At 37.1% G+C, this 15,166-nt stretch overlaps 1 protein-coding gene across 1 annotated transcript; it reads right to left on the reverse strand.

Annotated features, from left to right (window-relative positions):
- Positions 1-3,127: 3,127 nt before the first annotated feature.
- RPN10 (regulatory particle non-ATPase 10) lies at positions 3,128-13,755 on the reverse strand. The gene is made up of 11 exons (XM_010248538.3): positions 13,432-13,755; positions 13,216-13,329; positions 12,887-12,992; positions 8,086-8,200; positions 7,796-8,005; positions 7,389-7,704; positions 6,654-6,777; positions 4,877-4,980; positions 4,717-4,785; positions 3,604-3,682; positions 3,128-3,466 (listed from the first exon to the last, which is right to left on the reverse strand). The coding sequence occupies exons 1-10, from the start codon at positions 13,441-13,443 to the stop codon at positions 3,638-3,640; spliced, it is 1,215 nt and encodes a 404-aa protein (XP_010246840.1). The 5' UTR covers positions 13,444-13,755; the 3' UTR covers positions 3,128-3,466; positions 3,604-3,637.
- Positions 13,756-15,166: the final 1,411 nt, after the last annotated feature.

A 15,166-nucleotide genomic window follows, 5' to 3' on the forward strand; every position in this document is an offset into this window, starting at 1 on the left:
AGGGAAATCACAACTTTATAGAAAGGAAGAAAGAAAGATAAAGACGAGGTACATGCATGTACATCATAGCAGATCATGAGTAGATGAAAACAAACAAAGAGTAAGAGACCAAAAGCAAAAACAAGCGAGAGAGAAGCCCAAGAGATTTGAGTGTTTACCGGACGACCGACAGTCCTCCCCTCCAAAAATCCAAATGGACCCGAACCCACATCATCAAAAGCTTGTGGAGACTGCAGTGGGCGGGAGGAAGGAAATCGATACCCATCTCCATCTGGATTTTGTCCAAACACCAAAGTCAAGCCTCAATTGAGCTTTTCCTAAAGCCTTCGAGGGTGGTGTGTACAATCCACAATGAACGTGTGGTTGACAAATTAAAGGCGCAAACCTACAAATTAAAATACATTCATTTCCATAAATCTTATAATGTTGAAGAAGCACTGCCCCCCTTTAGCCTTTAAAAACCCTAAATCTTTTCTAGAAATCAAGGTGATGAGATAAGGACTAATGAGCTTATTATTTATTTTATTTGTTTATCTTAATGAGAGAAGGATGACTACAAATCACAAAGGAATAGGAATAGAGTATCCACAAAGGCATATCATATACACTTGCAACGACCACATCTATAAGATTGTGTGTGTGAGGGGGGACACATCACATTATCACCAACTCTCATATGGAAGAGTCCCAGCAGCAGGATATTGGTGTCCACCAGTTGTTTGTTCTTAGAATCTTGAGTCCCCACTCTCCCAGTCTTCCATCCATAAATTTTCTTTTTTTCATTTTTATTTTGATGGAGCCAAGGACGGGCTGCTGTTTGCTAGTGCGATGGGTCTTTCACTTCATGACTCCTTCCTCCTGTAAGTAAGTAATTCAATGCTGGTGGTTGGCGGTGAAGTAAGTCTACGGTCTACCGTTTTCGAAAGGGTCCAAACTCCAAACTCCAAACTGAAAATCATGTTCATGCGTACATAGCTGCGTATGCATGCATGTGCTGATGTACATCTGTGGATGGAATATCGTCCGGATGTAAATCCGGTCCGACCTGAAGCCTTTTCTAGTGAGTAAACCGTGTGAGTCCTACTGGCTTTATCAGTCATTGATCCAAAGGGTTGGTAGAGTCCTTTGCAGTCTTGTAAAAAAGCATACAAGTATGGAGATATTCTCAATGTATGACTATAAAATGCACTTTGAATGTTTTGAGCACTGAAGCTGATATTGAAATATTAGTACCCAATCACCAAAGTCCAAGGGTGACGCATATGGGTATTCTATTCATCTACTGCTAACAGCATTCGAGTCCGGATCTGCTCCTCACAGCATCTCTTTCAGCCTCACATCAGGAACATTTCCTGTTCTTGTATGTTATTATTCATAGTAGATGCCAATACACATGAGATGTGGCTGTGAGGAGCAGATCCCAATTTGTAGCATGGTTTTTAAAACTGACTTGGCGATCGAACCGGTCAGGGGTCCGGTTACCGAGTCGAACGATTGGCCCGTTTTGATAAAAAATAAAAAAAAATTTAAAAATTTGAAAAACAGTCAAAACGGTTCGAATGGTTAACCGGCCAGTTCAACGATTTTGGGGAAAAACGAAACTGGTCTGGTGACTGGTTCCCGGTTTTTCTGGTCCGATCCGGCTTTAAAAACCATGATTTGTTGGCGGGAGTAACTATGACTCTCTTAAGATAGCCAAATGCATCGTCATCTAATTAGTGACGTGCATGAATGGATTAACAAGATTCCCATTGTCCCTGTCTACTATCCAGTGAAACCATAGTCAAGGAAACGGGCTTGGCAGAACCAGCGGGGAAAGAAGACCCTGTTGAGCTTGACTCTAGTCCGACTTTGTGAAATGACTTGAGAGGTATAGGATAAGTGGGAGCCCTCGGGCAAAAGTGAAATACCACTACTTTTAACAGCTTTCACCCTTCTAGGGTTTAACCGTGTTTTTCAGTAGATTGGGGAATGCTATAATATGTTAGGAATAGAAAATACACATATTCTTCCACCCATGCATCTCCAATCCAAAAGCTGATCTGCAAGTCATTAATTAGGTAATGAATAACCAATTGAGATCCATATGGAAACATAGTCACATAGGCTCAGTTCGGAAGGAGTACAAATACAGATATGTACAGTACAGATAGATATAAAATAATACAAAATATAAGGTTTTACACTCTATGCATTTGTATTCTTTCCAAATGAAGCCATAGAGTCAGAAAGAATATAAATACAAATATGTATAGTGTAAATACATGCAAAATAATACAAAATACAAGGTTTTATACTTATTTGTATTTGTACTCCTTCCAAACAGCCATACGCACAATATTCTGGACCAACGTAGGAGATTCCATTAGATGATTGCAATTTCAGCAGGTCGAGATTGAACTTGCGAAGACAGGAGGAATGGAGAGATTAGACAATCCTATTATTACTACTCCTTGGATGTTTATATATCAGTGCAATTTCTATATATGATGCCGGAAAGGTGCAAAGTCTTCAAATCGGGTGCCCGACTTTGCACCCCTATCTGCATTTCACTAATATTTAGTTGCAACGAGGGGGGGGGGGGGGGGGTAGGTATCATGATCGTTTTGAGTAGAAACAGTATTACAACAGCACCACATAGGTATTCAGAGTTCAACGGTCAATTTTCATTTTTATTTGGAGACTGTTTTGGGATAAAAACTTTGATCTGGTATTTGAAGGTCCTCACCTGTGTAACACTAAAAACACATTTCCCACGAAACAGGATTCAAGTATAGACGGCGGCACCTGTATTTCAAGAATAAATGGGTGTTTCAATAACCCAAAACACTTTTAAGTTGAGTTCAGATCTGCTATCAACAAACACTAACAAAACGGACCCAACTAACCATGGGAGTCGCACATCCGGAACATCTATCTCCCCAGGCCCAAATGTGGCTTGCTGGGACAAGTGTTGGGAGAGTTTGTTGGTAACAGACCCCTACCCTTTCAAGTTGAAAAAGGAATAATACATAACGGAAGACAACCTAAAATGCCTACAAGCATGACACACCTGGAAATCATCTGATAAACCACGTACTCTTTTACAGGTAACTGGCCATTTAGGGAATGAAAGAAGAAAACCGGATCCGAAATCCAATAGTATATAATTAAATTGGATATAAATCATAAAATTAATTGTACATGGAGTCGACAATGATTTTTATCTTTTTAAAACATAATGCCCTCCACTTCAAAAGTTGGAACATCATTCGCATGTTTGTCCTTCCTCTCAATCTCATAGCATTACCTAATTACTAATCATTAACGATGGCATTATCTAATAAATTAACATTAATCCAACTTTCTGTAATTCCATGATTCTTCCACAAGAAACATCTGAACAATAAGAATAGATTTTTGAGAATTCAGTAGATGGAACCCACGCCTCTTCGTACACTAAAAAAGATGAAAACAATGAGCTTATCTGCAGAAAAGGACCAGGAAAAAAAACAGTAAGAATGCTTAAATATTGCATTAACATCATCAGGAGATCCAACCCACTGCATCAACTATACTGATCCCTATTACATCATTATCAAATAATCATGAGTTAAACTTTACCTCCTAAGAAACCAGCAACAGTTTCCAAGAATCATCACTTGTCCTCGTTTGGTGGCTTGTCGTCGTTCTTCTGCTCAGCCTAGTAATTGAATATAGTCAGAGGAAGAGATGTATTTATTTATGGATAGCTGGATGGTAGGGACTAGCATTGGGTGATGAGCCTTTTTTCCAGTTTGAAAGATTAGTTTGTTGTGTAACTTTATTTATAGAACACAAGATGTAGATCTGATTGTAATTAATGACAAATAACATGAAATCCATTCCCAATCTTGCTTTCTAAATCTAAGTCTAAAACATACATTTCAGCAGTTCTAACAGACCTTCAAAACTGAGTAAAGAAGCGATTTTGTTAACCTTTTTATTATTTGTTACTACATACAATTCCCCAAGGGGGCGTTCTTTTTTTTGGATTTTGAGAGGGGGGAAAGTTGGTCAATAGGATTTTGGTTCCTATTGACCAAGAATCACATGTTCTTTTTTCAGATTTATGTGGGGACCAGGGAAAGTTTATTTTAAGTGATAACAGATCTCCTAGGTGAATAAATAACTTTCCCACCTGGGGGGAAAGTTGTCAATACTTGAATGGGACAAAAATGCACCTTTTAATAATGGATTTTTATGACTAAAATGGTCATTGCCTTGTTTACTTGGGAAATAAGAACATGGGTAAATGCACTTACCCGGGTAAGTGTTTCCCAGGAAAAACTTACCCAAGTAATTGCAATTACCCGGGTAAGTAACTTGCTGAAAAGCAAATGGGGCTTAATAGGTACATAATTATGTAAAATGTAAATGCAGCATATCAAAAAAATTCATAAAAAATGCATTATTAAGAATGTTCTCCATTAAGAAGGCATAATTCAAATAAACTCCTAATACTTAGGAGGCAAAAATAATTTTTTTAATAATTACTTGGGAGGCAAAAATATTGAAAACATTTCATGGTTATATGGCTACCAAAATGTAAGGGAAGGAGAAGAAAGTAAAAAAATAAACTGATGGACAATGGCATAAAAAGGGATAGTGCATTCTGTTACAACTCATGAATATAAAATCTAAATAGTATGTATCACATAGCTCAGATTCTACATGGCAAAGGTCTCATGAACTTACCTCTGATTGGCCTTGCAAAGACGCAAGCAAATCTTTTACAGAAGGGTCATTTGGGTCAACTCCTGGAAGCTGTGAGAGAAATAATATATCAGGAAACTTGTAAAGCAAACTAGAACTAATCATTTATATGGTTGACAAGTTCAACTTAACATATCCATACCGAAGCAAGGATAGATGACACAAAAGACTGGTCCCCCAGGACCTTGTTCATCTCTGTCTGGGAAGCTGAATCTTTTGGATTGTCTTGCACAGACATCTGAAGGGCTAAATCAAAAGAAGGGCAGCAGATCAGAACATGCAGGAAAGGAAAAAAGAAAAATGTGAGTCAACTTGGTCATGTGAGTGGTGACATGGCAAAATCTTCCTTGATGTTTAAATCTCCATGAATGCGACACAACCAAGTTGAGAAACAATCCTGAGATATTACATAGACCAAGCCAAGATAGTAACAAGTCTCTTTGGCTTTTAGGTGTTAGATGAGTTGTCACCTTCATGTCCCTGCTGTGAACAGCCAAAGCAGTAACTGGTTCCCAGTTTCCCACAACCAAAAATAATAATGCAATAAATTGCACTTTCATCACTATATCTCAAAAAAGGAAAAAAGAAATGGACAACACAAACTGTCATCCAAGAGATGTATTTCATACTTTGAGGTACCTAGTTTTTTTTTTGATAAACAAGAACCTAGTTATAGTGATGTATTTCATATGACACACACCTCCCTTGTGTGTCAAATGAGGGGACCCTTCACACTGCAAAGGTTCAGATTTGGAGACTAGCACCAGAAAAAAAAGAGATGTATTTCATACTTTGAGGTACCTAGTTTTTTTTTTTTTTTTTACAAGAACCTAGTTATTCTTGAAATAAAATGTTCTCTAAATGCCATTACTTTCCAATGTGTAAATAACCACCAATGTATATCTTAATTAAGATACCACTGTTTGATGGGGATGGCTATCCAATGTAGCCTGAAACACACACACACACACAAAAGGTTAGATTATATCCAGTCTATATGCAATGCACATGTACAGGGAGGCACAAACAGGATATTGCTTCAAACATAAGACACACTAGCACATGTCAACAATAGGTGAAAAAAAGGGTGCATAGAGAAGCATAAGTACATGAATGCAAATGCAGGTACAAATCAGAAAGCTACAAAAATAGGGAGTTGTGCCTACACTTCGGTAGGGCTGTCAATGGATCGGTTCTGCCCAACCGAACGAACTGAACTGATTACACTGATTCTGTTTCCATGATTTTGTCCTGATTAATAATTGGGTTGGCTCCAGTTCTTGCTTGTTCCAAACCGATTCATACCTGAACCAGTTAATTTATTAAATATATACCTATATCTAAGGGTTTCCTAGTTTCCTTATAATTTTTATTATATTTTATGTCTGAACTCTGAAATGGTAAATTTGATAGATAATGTATAAGATAATATTAGTTAACACTTGATTTATTAACATATAAATAATTTACTAATTTACTTTCATTTTTATTAAGGCTATATTATTAAAATTCAAATTGTAAGTTATTATTTAAATAAATAAATGAATATGTCAGATGGACCCAATTATCCTGATTATTAATCAAAATGGTTCTGGGTCCATGATTTTGTCCCAATTAATAATTGGTTCAGAACTGGGATACCTGTCCCAACCCATTGACAGCCCTACACTTCAGTCTGTTCTAATAATTTAAGGCCATCAAACCAAGAAAATTCTTCTAATCATGAGACAAATAACCTATAATTGAAGCTTCAAATGCATGAAAGGAAATAGAAAATCACATAATAGACCCCACGATGAAATCAGAATTATTAGTACTGAAAAAAAATGTGTAATTCGCCATGAATAATAAGCACATAGAAGTTCAACAAATAATAGACCTAAATATGGAAAACGTCTCAACAGAATATAAGAGCTCACCAAAGGCCAAATCTTGGTCCTCTGTAGTTGCCTCTGACATATCTGTGTCACCCATAGAGTTACTAGTCCTAGGATCATCCATTGACATTGCAAGGGCCTGTTCTAGCAATGCAGTCTCATCATCCTGTAACCATTTCACAGGCAGAAACGTTAAAGGGGCTTGTGACATATCATGCAGAGCAATTATAAATTGCCAAGCAAGAAAGCCAATATCTGCAAAACGGAATGAGAACCTATTGAAGTTGCAACTCTTTTTTATGAGATCATTCATCTAGTAGATGCATTTTACAATGCTGAACTTGGATTTTGACCAATTTATAACAAGAGACATGCAGCAATTGAATACAAGATCAAGTGACATGGCACCAAAGGAGAGGCACTCAAAAAAAAAAAAAAAAAACTGCATTCTACAAGCCAATACCTTCTGCTAACAATGACTGAATGACAATACCTACTTTCTTAGAAGCTTTCGAGCTGGTGATGTGAATTAAATTATTAATGATCCACAAAGGATAGTTCCTTTGATCTAATGTAGTAGATATATATTTAGACATTGTGGTTAAATGCCTAAAACTGTTTTCAGATAACATGACCACTGACCACTGACCAGAAGTATACACAGAAAGACAATAGTGCATTTTTTGAGAGTGAATAAGTTTCCAATACATGTCCAATGTGGTCACCAAAAGGTATATATGATTCCCAGTAAAATATAAAAGCTGTGGTAAGACAAACCATTAGATCATTCTTTTTATTCTCAGCTTCAGGAGCTGTAATAGTTTTGTGTTCAGTCATGGTTGTATCTTGTGAATTTGATGGCTGTTCGCCTCCTTTTTCTTGTCTGGCAGCTTCCTCTGCAGCCCTTTTAGCAGCAGCTTCTTGCCTTGCTCTTTCTTCTTCCATGGAAACTCTAAGGGCAAGGGCTAGCTCAGGATCTAAATTGGGATCAACACCAAAATCAAAGCCTGACACCCCACCTGCTGCAGCCGCTGCTGCTGCCGCAGCTGCAAAGCCACTTCCCCCTTCCCCATCCCCAGTGAATACAGGAGTGCTGTAATGAAAAGAAGGAAGCCATATCACTCGAAATGCACAAAGATGTGAACTGTGCCATTAAAACACACATACACACAGTGGATGCCAACCTTATGAGTACATCGGAAAGAGCATTTGGACCAGGTGGAACATGAATGATGTGACTGCTGTCATTATTATTTACAGCAGAAAGGAGGGCCTCCAGTTTTTCTGGCTTTCCATCATCTCCCTCACCAAAATCAACAATATCAAGAGCTACACTGTTCTTTTTTAACTTTCTTCCAATTGTTTCTAATACCTTCTTGTCATATTTGACTGGACTGAAAGCATGGTAGATAATAATAAGAATAAAATTAAGAACTCAAAGGTGACAATGAAAAATACACATCGAGATATCCACCTTCCAGCAAAAACAATAATTCTTTGTTGTTGCTTTTTGTTTTGGCGATGTTTAAGAGCTAGCTGAGCTACCTGAATCCCTGCAGCCAAGTTCATCTCACCACCTATTTCTAACCCTGCATTCATCATGCAACATGTAACCATATTTGATAGGAAAAAGAAGGAAAAAACAGTCAATTCATGGAATGTTAATTGTTAGTTTGAAAGCTCAATTCTTTATAAATGCTCACCACAATTAGGATACCAATAAATATGGACTGGAAACAGAATGAAATGAAGTAGTTAAAATAGGGGTGCAATACTGCAATTTGTGTCAGTCTCAATTCTCAACTGAATCCAATTGACCAGCTCAATTTTACATCTACCTAGTTAGATAATGCATGCAGATAGGATTTAGATATAGGAATGCAACCCAACCTAAACCAGACCTTCTCTGTTTCTTTTCAAGTGTATACAGTATGTAACAAGTCCAACTCCTTGAGAATATGCGTATACAGTATCAGGTGTATCATATCCATATCCAAGTTCATGGAGACTCATGGATAAACCAAAATACTAGGGGTTTTTGAAAGTTTGGGATAATGGAAGGCAACCCTTCTCAAGCTGTTAAAAAAAAAAAAAAAAAAAAAAACAAGTATTGGTCTATCGATACACACCAATACTGAACTTTTGGTATCAAAGCATATCGATATTTTGATCCTTGCTTGTGAGTAGCCAGACCCTACCTAACCCAAAGTGTTGAACACACAAATAAATTCAACCGAATACAAATTTCAACCCGAACCGAGGTCAGCCCAGGTTAGATAGGGTCTGGATTTTAAGTCTTAGGTATTATTTATGTTTACAAACTTAACATATATGACTCTATAAATTATGCAATAAAAAATTCAAAAAAGAAAGAGGTGCAGGATTTGAAGATGTATAAAAATTGAACAACCTTCATATACAACATTATACATTCATACATCCAAGGCAACACAGTCAACTAGATTCTAATCAAAAGAAGAATAAGATCTAAATGGTAGTTGTCTTACACTAAGTCAAGTAGATTGCAAGTTGGTCTGTAGAAATATATCAAAAGTCACAACATAGGGATAAGTGGGTCAATACAGGTAGATTCCTTCTAGGACCATAACCAAGCACATAACTTGGTGAAGGTAAATATACATAGTAGCTACAAAAGGAATGATGAAGCTGATTTTGGAGTTGTAACTAGGTCAAGTTAGGGCAAGTTCATTTTGGCAAGAACAGGAGTAAGTCGAGCACATAACACTCAAGTGGTGAAGGCTACGACAATCAGGGGAGTGAGTGATTTTGAGCAGGAGAACCAAAGCAGGGAATATAACCTTGGAAAGTGGCTGTAAAGAACTTGTGACAGTTTTGTCCAAATCCAAATGTAGGAATGCCCAAAGATGGGTTTCAAAACCCAAGTAGAATGGCTTAAGACCCATCCCCCAGTTTGGCTGACTGATGTGTTGCAAAGAGATAGAAACAGTGTGCCTGCTTCTCACCTCAGTTTGAAATTTTATCAGTAGTTTTATATCTCTTTAATGTGTTTCTCTTTAGTTTTATTATGTTTTGATGTTTTCTTGGGCTTTCTATCAGGTTGTGGTTGTGTTTATATTCAGGTCAATGGCATTTCAATTACCAAAAAACCTAAAGAAAGAAACGATTAAGAAGAGGAAGTTTCCTCAAAACCTTTTGCTGATGAAAACCAGATGAAATCTCGCTAAAAAGTTAATCTAGTAAAGATACAAAAAATGGTAATACACATCAACAATGTTTATCATAACTTACTTGAAATCAGTGTTTCTGAGCCATTGTAAACTGTCCAGGCAACTGGTTCCCTTTCACCCTTAACCCGTTTCTGGGCTAGAAACCGTTGACTTGGTCAGAAAACTGCTGACCCGGCGGTCAAACCGTCGACCCGTTCGACCCAGACAGTGGTTCACGTTTTAATAAGGTGCAAGGAGATTGAAACAATACTGCAGAGAGACCAAGACAATATTGCAGCGGTTCACGGTGAGAGACAGAGACAATATTGCAGAGAGAGAGAGAGAGAGAGAGATTGGAGAACAGATCAGACCACGAGAAAGAGATTGGAGAACAGAGATCGGATATCTCAGTTCTTAGATCTCGGATCGGAGAAACAGATCTGATCTCAGATCTCAGTTCTGAAATGATCTCAGAGAGATCCGAATGCTTGCCACCACGTTGCCGTCGCCATCGCCGGTGAACGCCGGATGTTCTTCCCCCTCCTTCCCCCCTTCTCCTCCTCCTTCTTCCCTCCTTCCTACTTTTCCTTCTTTCCTTTTCTTTCTCTCCTTTCCTCTTTTTCTTTCTTTCCTTCCTACTTTTCTTTCTTCCTTTCTCAGCTGACAATCACATGTCCCTTTTTTCTTATAAAAGAGTAAGTGTAATGAACCCTAATATTTCAATATACTCAAACTGCCTGAACTGTTTGACCCGGACAGCCAAACCGTTGACCTGAAAACTGGTGGCCACAACGGTTTGGTTTCCAGGTCGGTTTTTAAAACCTTGCTTGAAATGACTTATTTTATTTTGCATCACGGCATCACCAATCAATATATGTTGAGAGGCTTCCAAGTGATACAAAATCAAAACAATGAAAGGACTTCCCATTCCCTAGAGTAGAATATGACATGGTTGAGGCATATGCCCAAGGCAAGGCAAAGCCAAAACACAGCCTCAACCACCTTGTTTGTTTCATCTGAGGCCTATGCATGCACCTCACCACCTCAACTTGGTTAGGCACACACCTCATCATCATCATAATCTAAGCCTCATCCCAGCTATATGGGTCAGTTACATGAAACCTGCTTCACCACTCCATTCTGTTCAAAGCCATATCCGTTGTCAAATAATGATCCCTTAAAATCATTTCTTACTGCTTCAATCCATGTCCTTTTTCGTCATCCTCTAGCTCTACTAGACCCTTCTTGTAATAGATCACTTCTTGTGGGTGCTATGTGGCTCCCTCTACACGTAATCAGACCATCTTAATCAACTTTGCCTCATATTATCACCAAATGAAGCTAGTCCTAGTTTCCTTTGAATGAGTTCATTTCCCCACTCATCCATCTCAACATTCACATCTCTGCCAAATACATTTTTTTACACATTGTTTCTTGACTGTGTAACACTATTTTCCATACAACATTGTTGGCCTTACAACTATCTCTTAAAAGCTTGCCTTTTAGCTCAGGTGATAAGCACCTATCACATGACTCTGGATACTCCCCTCCATTTTGCCCACCCCCATCAATTTCTCCCTTGTTATGGATTATTGAACCAAGATAATAAAGGAGGACATTACACAGCACTGCACATTCTATTTTAGTCCTACTTATTTTAAAACCTCTTGTATCTAAGATATTTGTCCATAAATATAATTTTGTATTTAATCCTTAGTTAGTTAAATCAATTAGTACCATGTCATCAGCAAATAACAAGCACCATGGAACCTCCTCCTGAATCATCATCATCATCCATGCCTTGTCCCAACTTATATGGGATTGGTGGGACCTCCATGTGTTTATTCAATTCATCCATGACCAATTCAAATAAATAAGACTAAGTGCTAAACTTTGGTGAAGACCCATCTTAACTGTAAATTCTAATGTTTCTCTGACTGGTGCTTTAACATTTGCTATTGCACCCTCATACATATCCTTAAGGAAGAATATACCTCATTCTCAACCATAAATTATCTAGACCAGATTATCAACTTTATCATTAAGGAGTTTCTTTGCAATACAATGCAGCTATGTTCAAGTGGAATGGACATCCAGAAGTAGAAATATATTTCTTGATCAAGGGTTTTTCATCAGAAGTCACCATAAAGAATATGGATATTGCAGAAAGGATCAAATTTTCATCCGTTTTCATATTCAATAGCTCCACTAAGAATTTTGGTTGTAGATATTTGGGGCTAAGTTATTGAGCTCTGGACTCTTATTTCAGTGCAACCAAGAGTGCCTATTATTTGCATTAAAAGATTGATTATGCACAATGACTCAGAATGATAGGCACTAAAGGTCCTTTCAAAGGGCCACAAACAGAACCTGGTTAACTATCAAGATCCATAAATCTATAAACTATCCAGTCATTGAAGATTTTTCAAGTGGTACATGTTTGCAAAACAAGATGGAAAATTAATAGTGAAGATAAAAGACATACTATCCAAGCAAGTCACGAGATCCTATCATGTAATCTATATCTACTTATGATTTTCAGTGTTAATTTTTATTGCTAAGAGACCTTTAATCAACAGTCCCACAGAACCACAAACTAATTGACTCCTACATTCTCCTGCATCATCTGCAACTCAAACAATGTATAGTGCCATCCTGAGATTAATGCATCGCAGAAAAGCAAATAAAAAAAGAGATGGTGCTTCCATCCTACAACGAAACCAAGTGCATATGACACTAGGCAAAATTAGCAAAGTCATGAGTTATGAAATCGGAGTCCATACCAAAAGCAAGTAGCTGGCAATCCTTTGAGCTAATAAAAGGAATGGTCAGCTACACTCAAACTCTAGAATATCAATTTCCTAAACCAAATTTGTCCATAAAACTCAGAAATCCAACTAGGAACGAAAATTGCAAATATCAATCTTCTCGCACGAGTGCAATCTATTGGAAGTTCACAATACTGAACATAAGTCTATATGAGGATCAAACTATCAATCCGAATAAAAAAGAACATGAAAACTTACAATCAATCCATCTGAGGATCAAACTAAAGGCGGAAAGAAAATATAAAATGAGGCAAGGTACCGTGCATGCAAGCCAATATCTTGCCGAGATCACTGGTCGGTGTGACCAAAACACGAACTCCTTTGCCAGCCATTGTTAGAACTCCCACAGTATTCTCAGGATTTGACTGCAGATAAAAATATCCCATTCGCATTAGAAACAAGCCCTAAAACAAATTTAACCGAAACTATAAACAAACGAAAGACGAAAGCAATTCCAAGAGTCCATTCAACAATAAAATAGTTAAATAAATAGAAGCATCAAGTGAATTAAACCAAATCATAAATCCCCTCCACTGGAAAGGCAATTTTCAAGGAATTGTGACGAGAAAATAGACAGCTGCTAATTACCTGTGTTTTAGCTCCGCATATGAGATTAACAGCATCTGCTTGCGCTTGAAACCGAGTGGGTGTGTAATCACCGTTTCGCATCCATTCCGAATTATCGATACAGATCATAGTAGCCTGTCGAACAACAGTTTCGATCAGATTAAACCCTAATCCATAAAAAAAATGAAGAAAAAATCTTATCCCATTGTTATAGATAAAAAAGCTTAAATTACTGACCTCAAGCACCATGGTGGAAGGTTAGAGGAGGAGCAACAGCGACGAATCGAGACGGACCTTGGAGTTCTAGTCACTCTGTAATTTTATTGAACTTCTGCTTGGATGCTTCCTTGCACAATAAGTAGGGGATGGATGATCTGATTATTTTTTGTTTGGGCATATCTTTAAGTTACCCCTGAAACTTGGTAAATTCACTTACAATACCCCTACCTTTTTAGAAATGATCTTGCAGTAACCTTATGTTTTTTAATTAAATCCTCCCTGATATGGTCAATTTTGCCCTCTATTATTTTTCAAATTTTCAAAACAAACCTCATAAAAGATAAAACCTTCGTTCCATTTCTCATAAAAGAAGAGGTATATTGCCAGTAGTGCCTATTGATGTATAACTCAACCCTATGATGATAGCATTCAATAGGAAGACGTTATCATTCCAAATTTGGCAAACGAGAGATTCAGCCAGTTGGATGTTTCCGCATATCAAATAAAGGTTGATGAGTCCTCGGGTTTGGAAGAATTTGATTTGAAAAATGAAAAAACAAACGTCTGAATTAGAATGCACAAGACATAATTGTCTCAATTAGAAAATTCTAAATAGAGAATTTTTGCTTTGAATTAGTTATTTTTTATACTTTTAAATTAGGAGATGGGAAAAAATAGTCCGACTCTTTCTTTTATGTTTTCAAAAAGTCAGAATGATTGAAGTTTCAAGGTTGCTTTGTGAAGATGCAAAGTTGAATGATGAACCGTTAAAGAGCTGCATTTATTTTGCCTGCATTTTTTTTTAAGTTGTAATGTGCTTCTCTTTTGTTTTAAGCTAGGTTAAGATAGAGAGTTATTGTTGGGTGGATTTTTATAGCTTTAAAATAGAGTCAGCCATTGTATTAAATCTTGCATTTTATATTATTTTTTATGTATTTATATTGTATATTATACTTTGTACTCTTTCCAAATTCAACTTTAAGACAATTTCTTAATATTATTATTAGGAATAGAGTAAATCAATTTCTTAAAATTTTGGGGTACTTTAAGAAATTTACCAGACATTTTTTTTTTGTATTAATACAATAAGTTAACAACTCATAGAGGTAAGTGGTAATAGCATATTCCAATCCACATATCTGAGACTTCGTGTGGATCGATGTCAAATCCACATTGAGGATGCGGTTTATAGGAGGCTACTAATAGACTAGGAGGGGGCTGTAATTTCAGATTTTCTAAAGTGGAGTGCAATCTATTTATCCCCAAAAAATAGTACTAACTAGCCACCACTCACTTGTCCCTTATTGGACTTTTTAATTGCCCATCCATGTCTACATACAGGTAATGATGGATTGTGCGTACCCTGTATTTTGACTTGAGTGATAATTTGGTCCCCGAACTTTAAAATGCAACAATTTAGTACCCAAACTTTCAAAATGTGACAATCTAGTACCCAAACTTTCTAATTGTGACAATCCAGTACCTGTCGTTAACTAATCCGCTAATCAACTATTAAGTGACTTTTGAAAAGTCAAAAATGCCCTAAGAATGCCATTTAATTCTCTTTATCAACCATCCAAACATTTGACAATAAAATGAACAGTCCCAAATTCTACATTCTTCTAAATAGTCACCAACTTTTTTGAATAGAAGAGGCTAGGATTTGGGGCTAGTCAATTTTTTGTCTACGTTTGGATGGTTGATAAAGAGAATTAGATGACATTTGAAGGGTATTTTTGACTTTTTAAGTGTC

This window comes from Nelumbo nucifera, chromosome 5 (genome assembly GCF_055504915.1).
Source record: "Nelumbo nucifera cultivar China Antique chromosome 5, China Antique-T2T, whole genome shotgun sequence".
Classification (NCBI taxonomy): Eukaryota; Viridiplantae; Streptophyta; class Magnoliopsida; order Proteales; family Nelumbonaceae; genus Nelumbo; species Nelumbo nucifera.

Bases quoted from the DNA above. Each gene is read 5' to 3' on its own strand.
- RPN10 (XM_010248538.3), bottom strand. The intron at 8,201-12,886 runs GTACCTTGCCTC...TGATGAATGCAG, and splicing joins GATATTGGCTTGCATGCACG to GGTTAGAAATAGGTGGTGAG. The intron at 8,006-8,085 runs GTGGATATCTCG...CCATGCTTTCAG, and splicing joins ATTATTGTTTTTGCTGGAAG to TCCAGTCAAATATGACAAGA.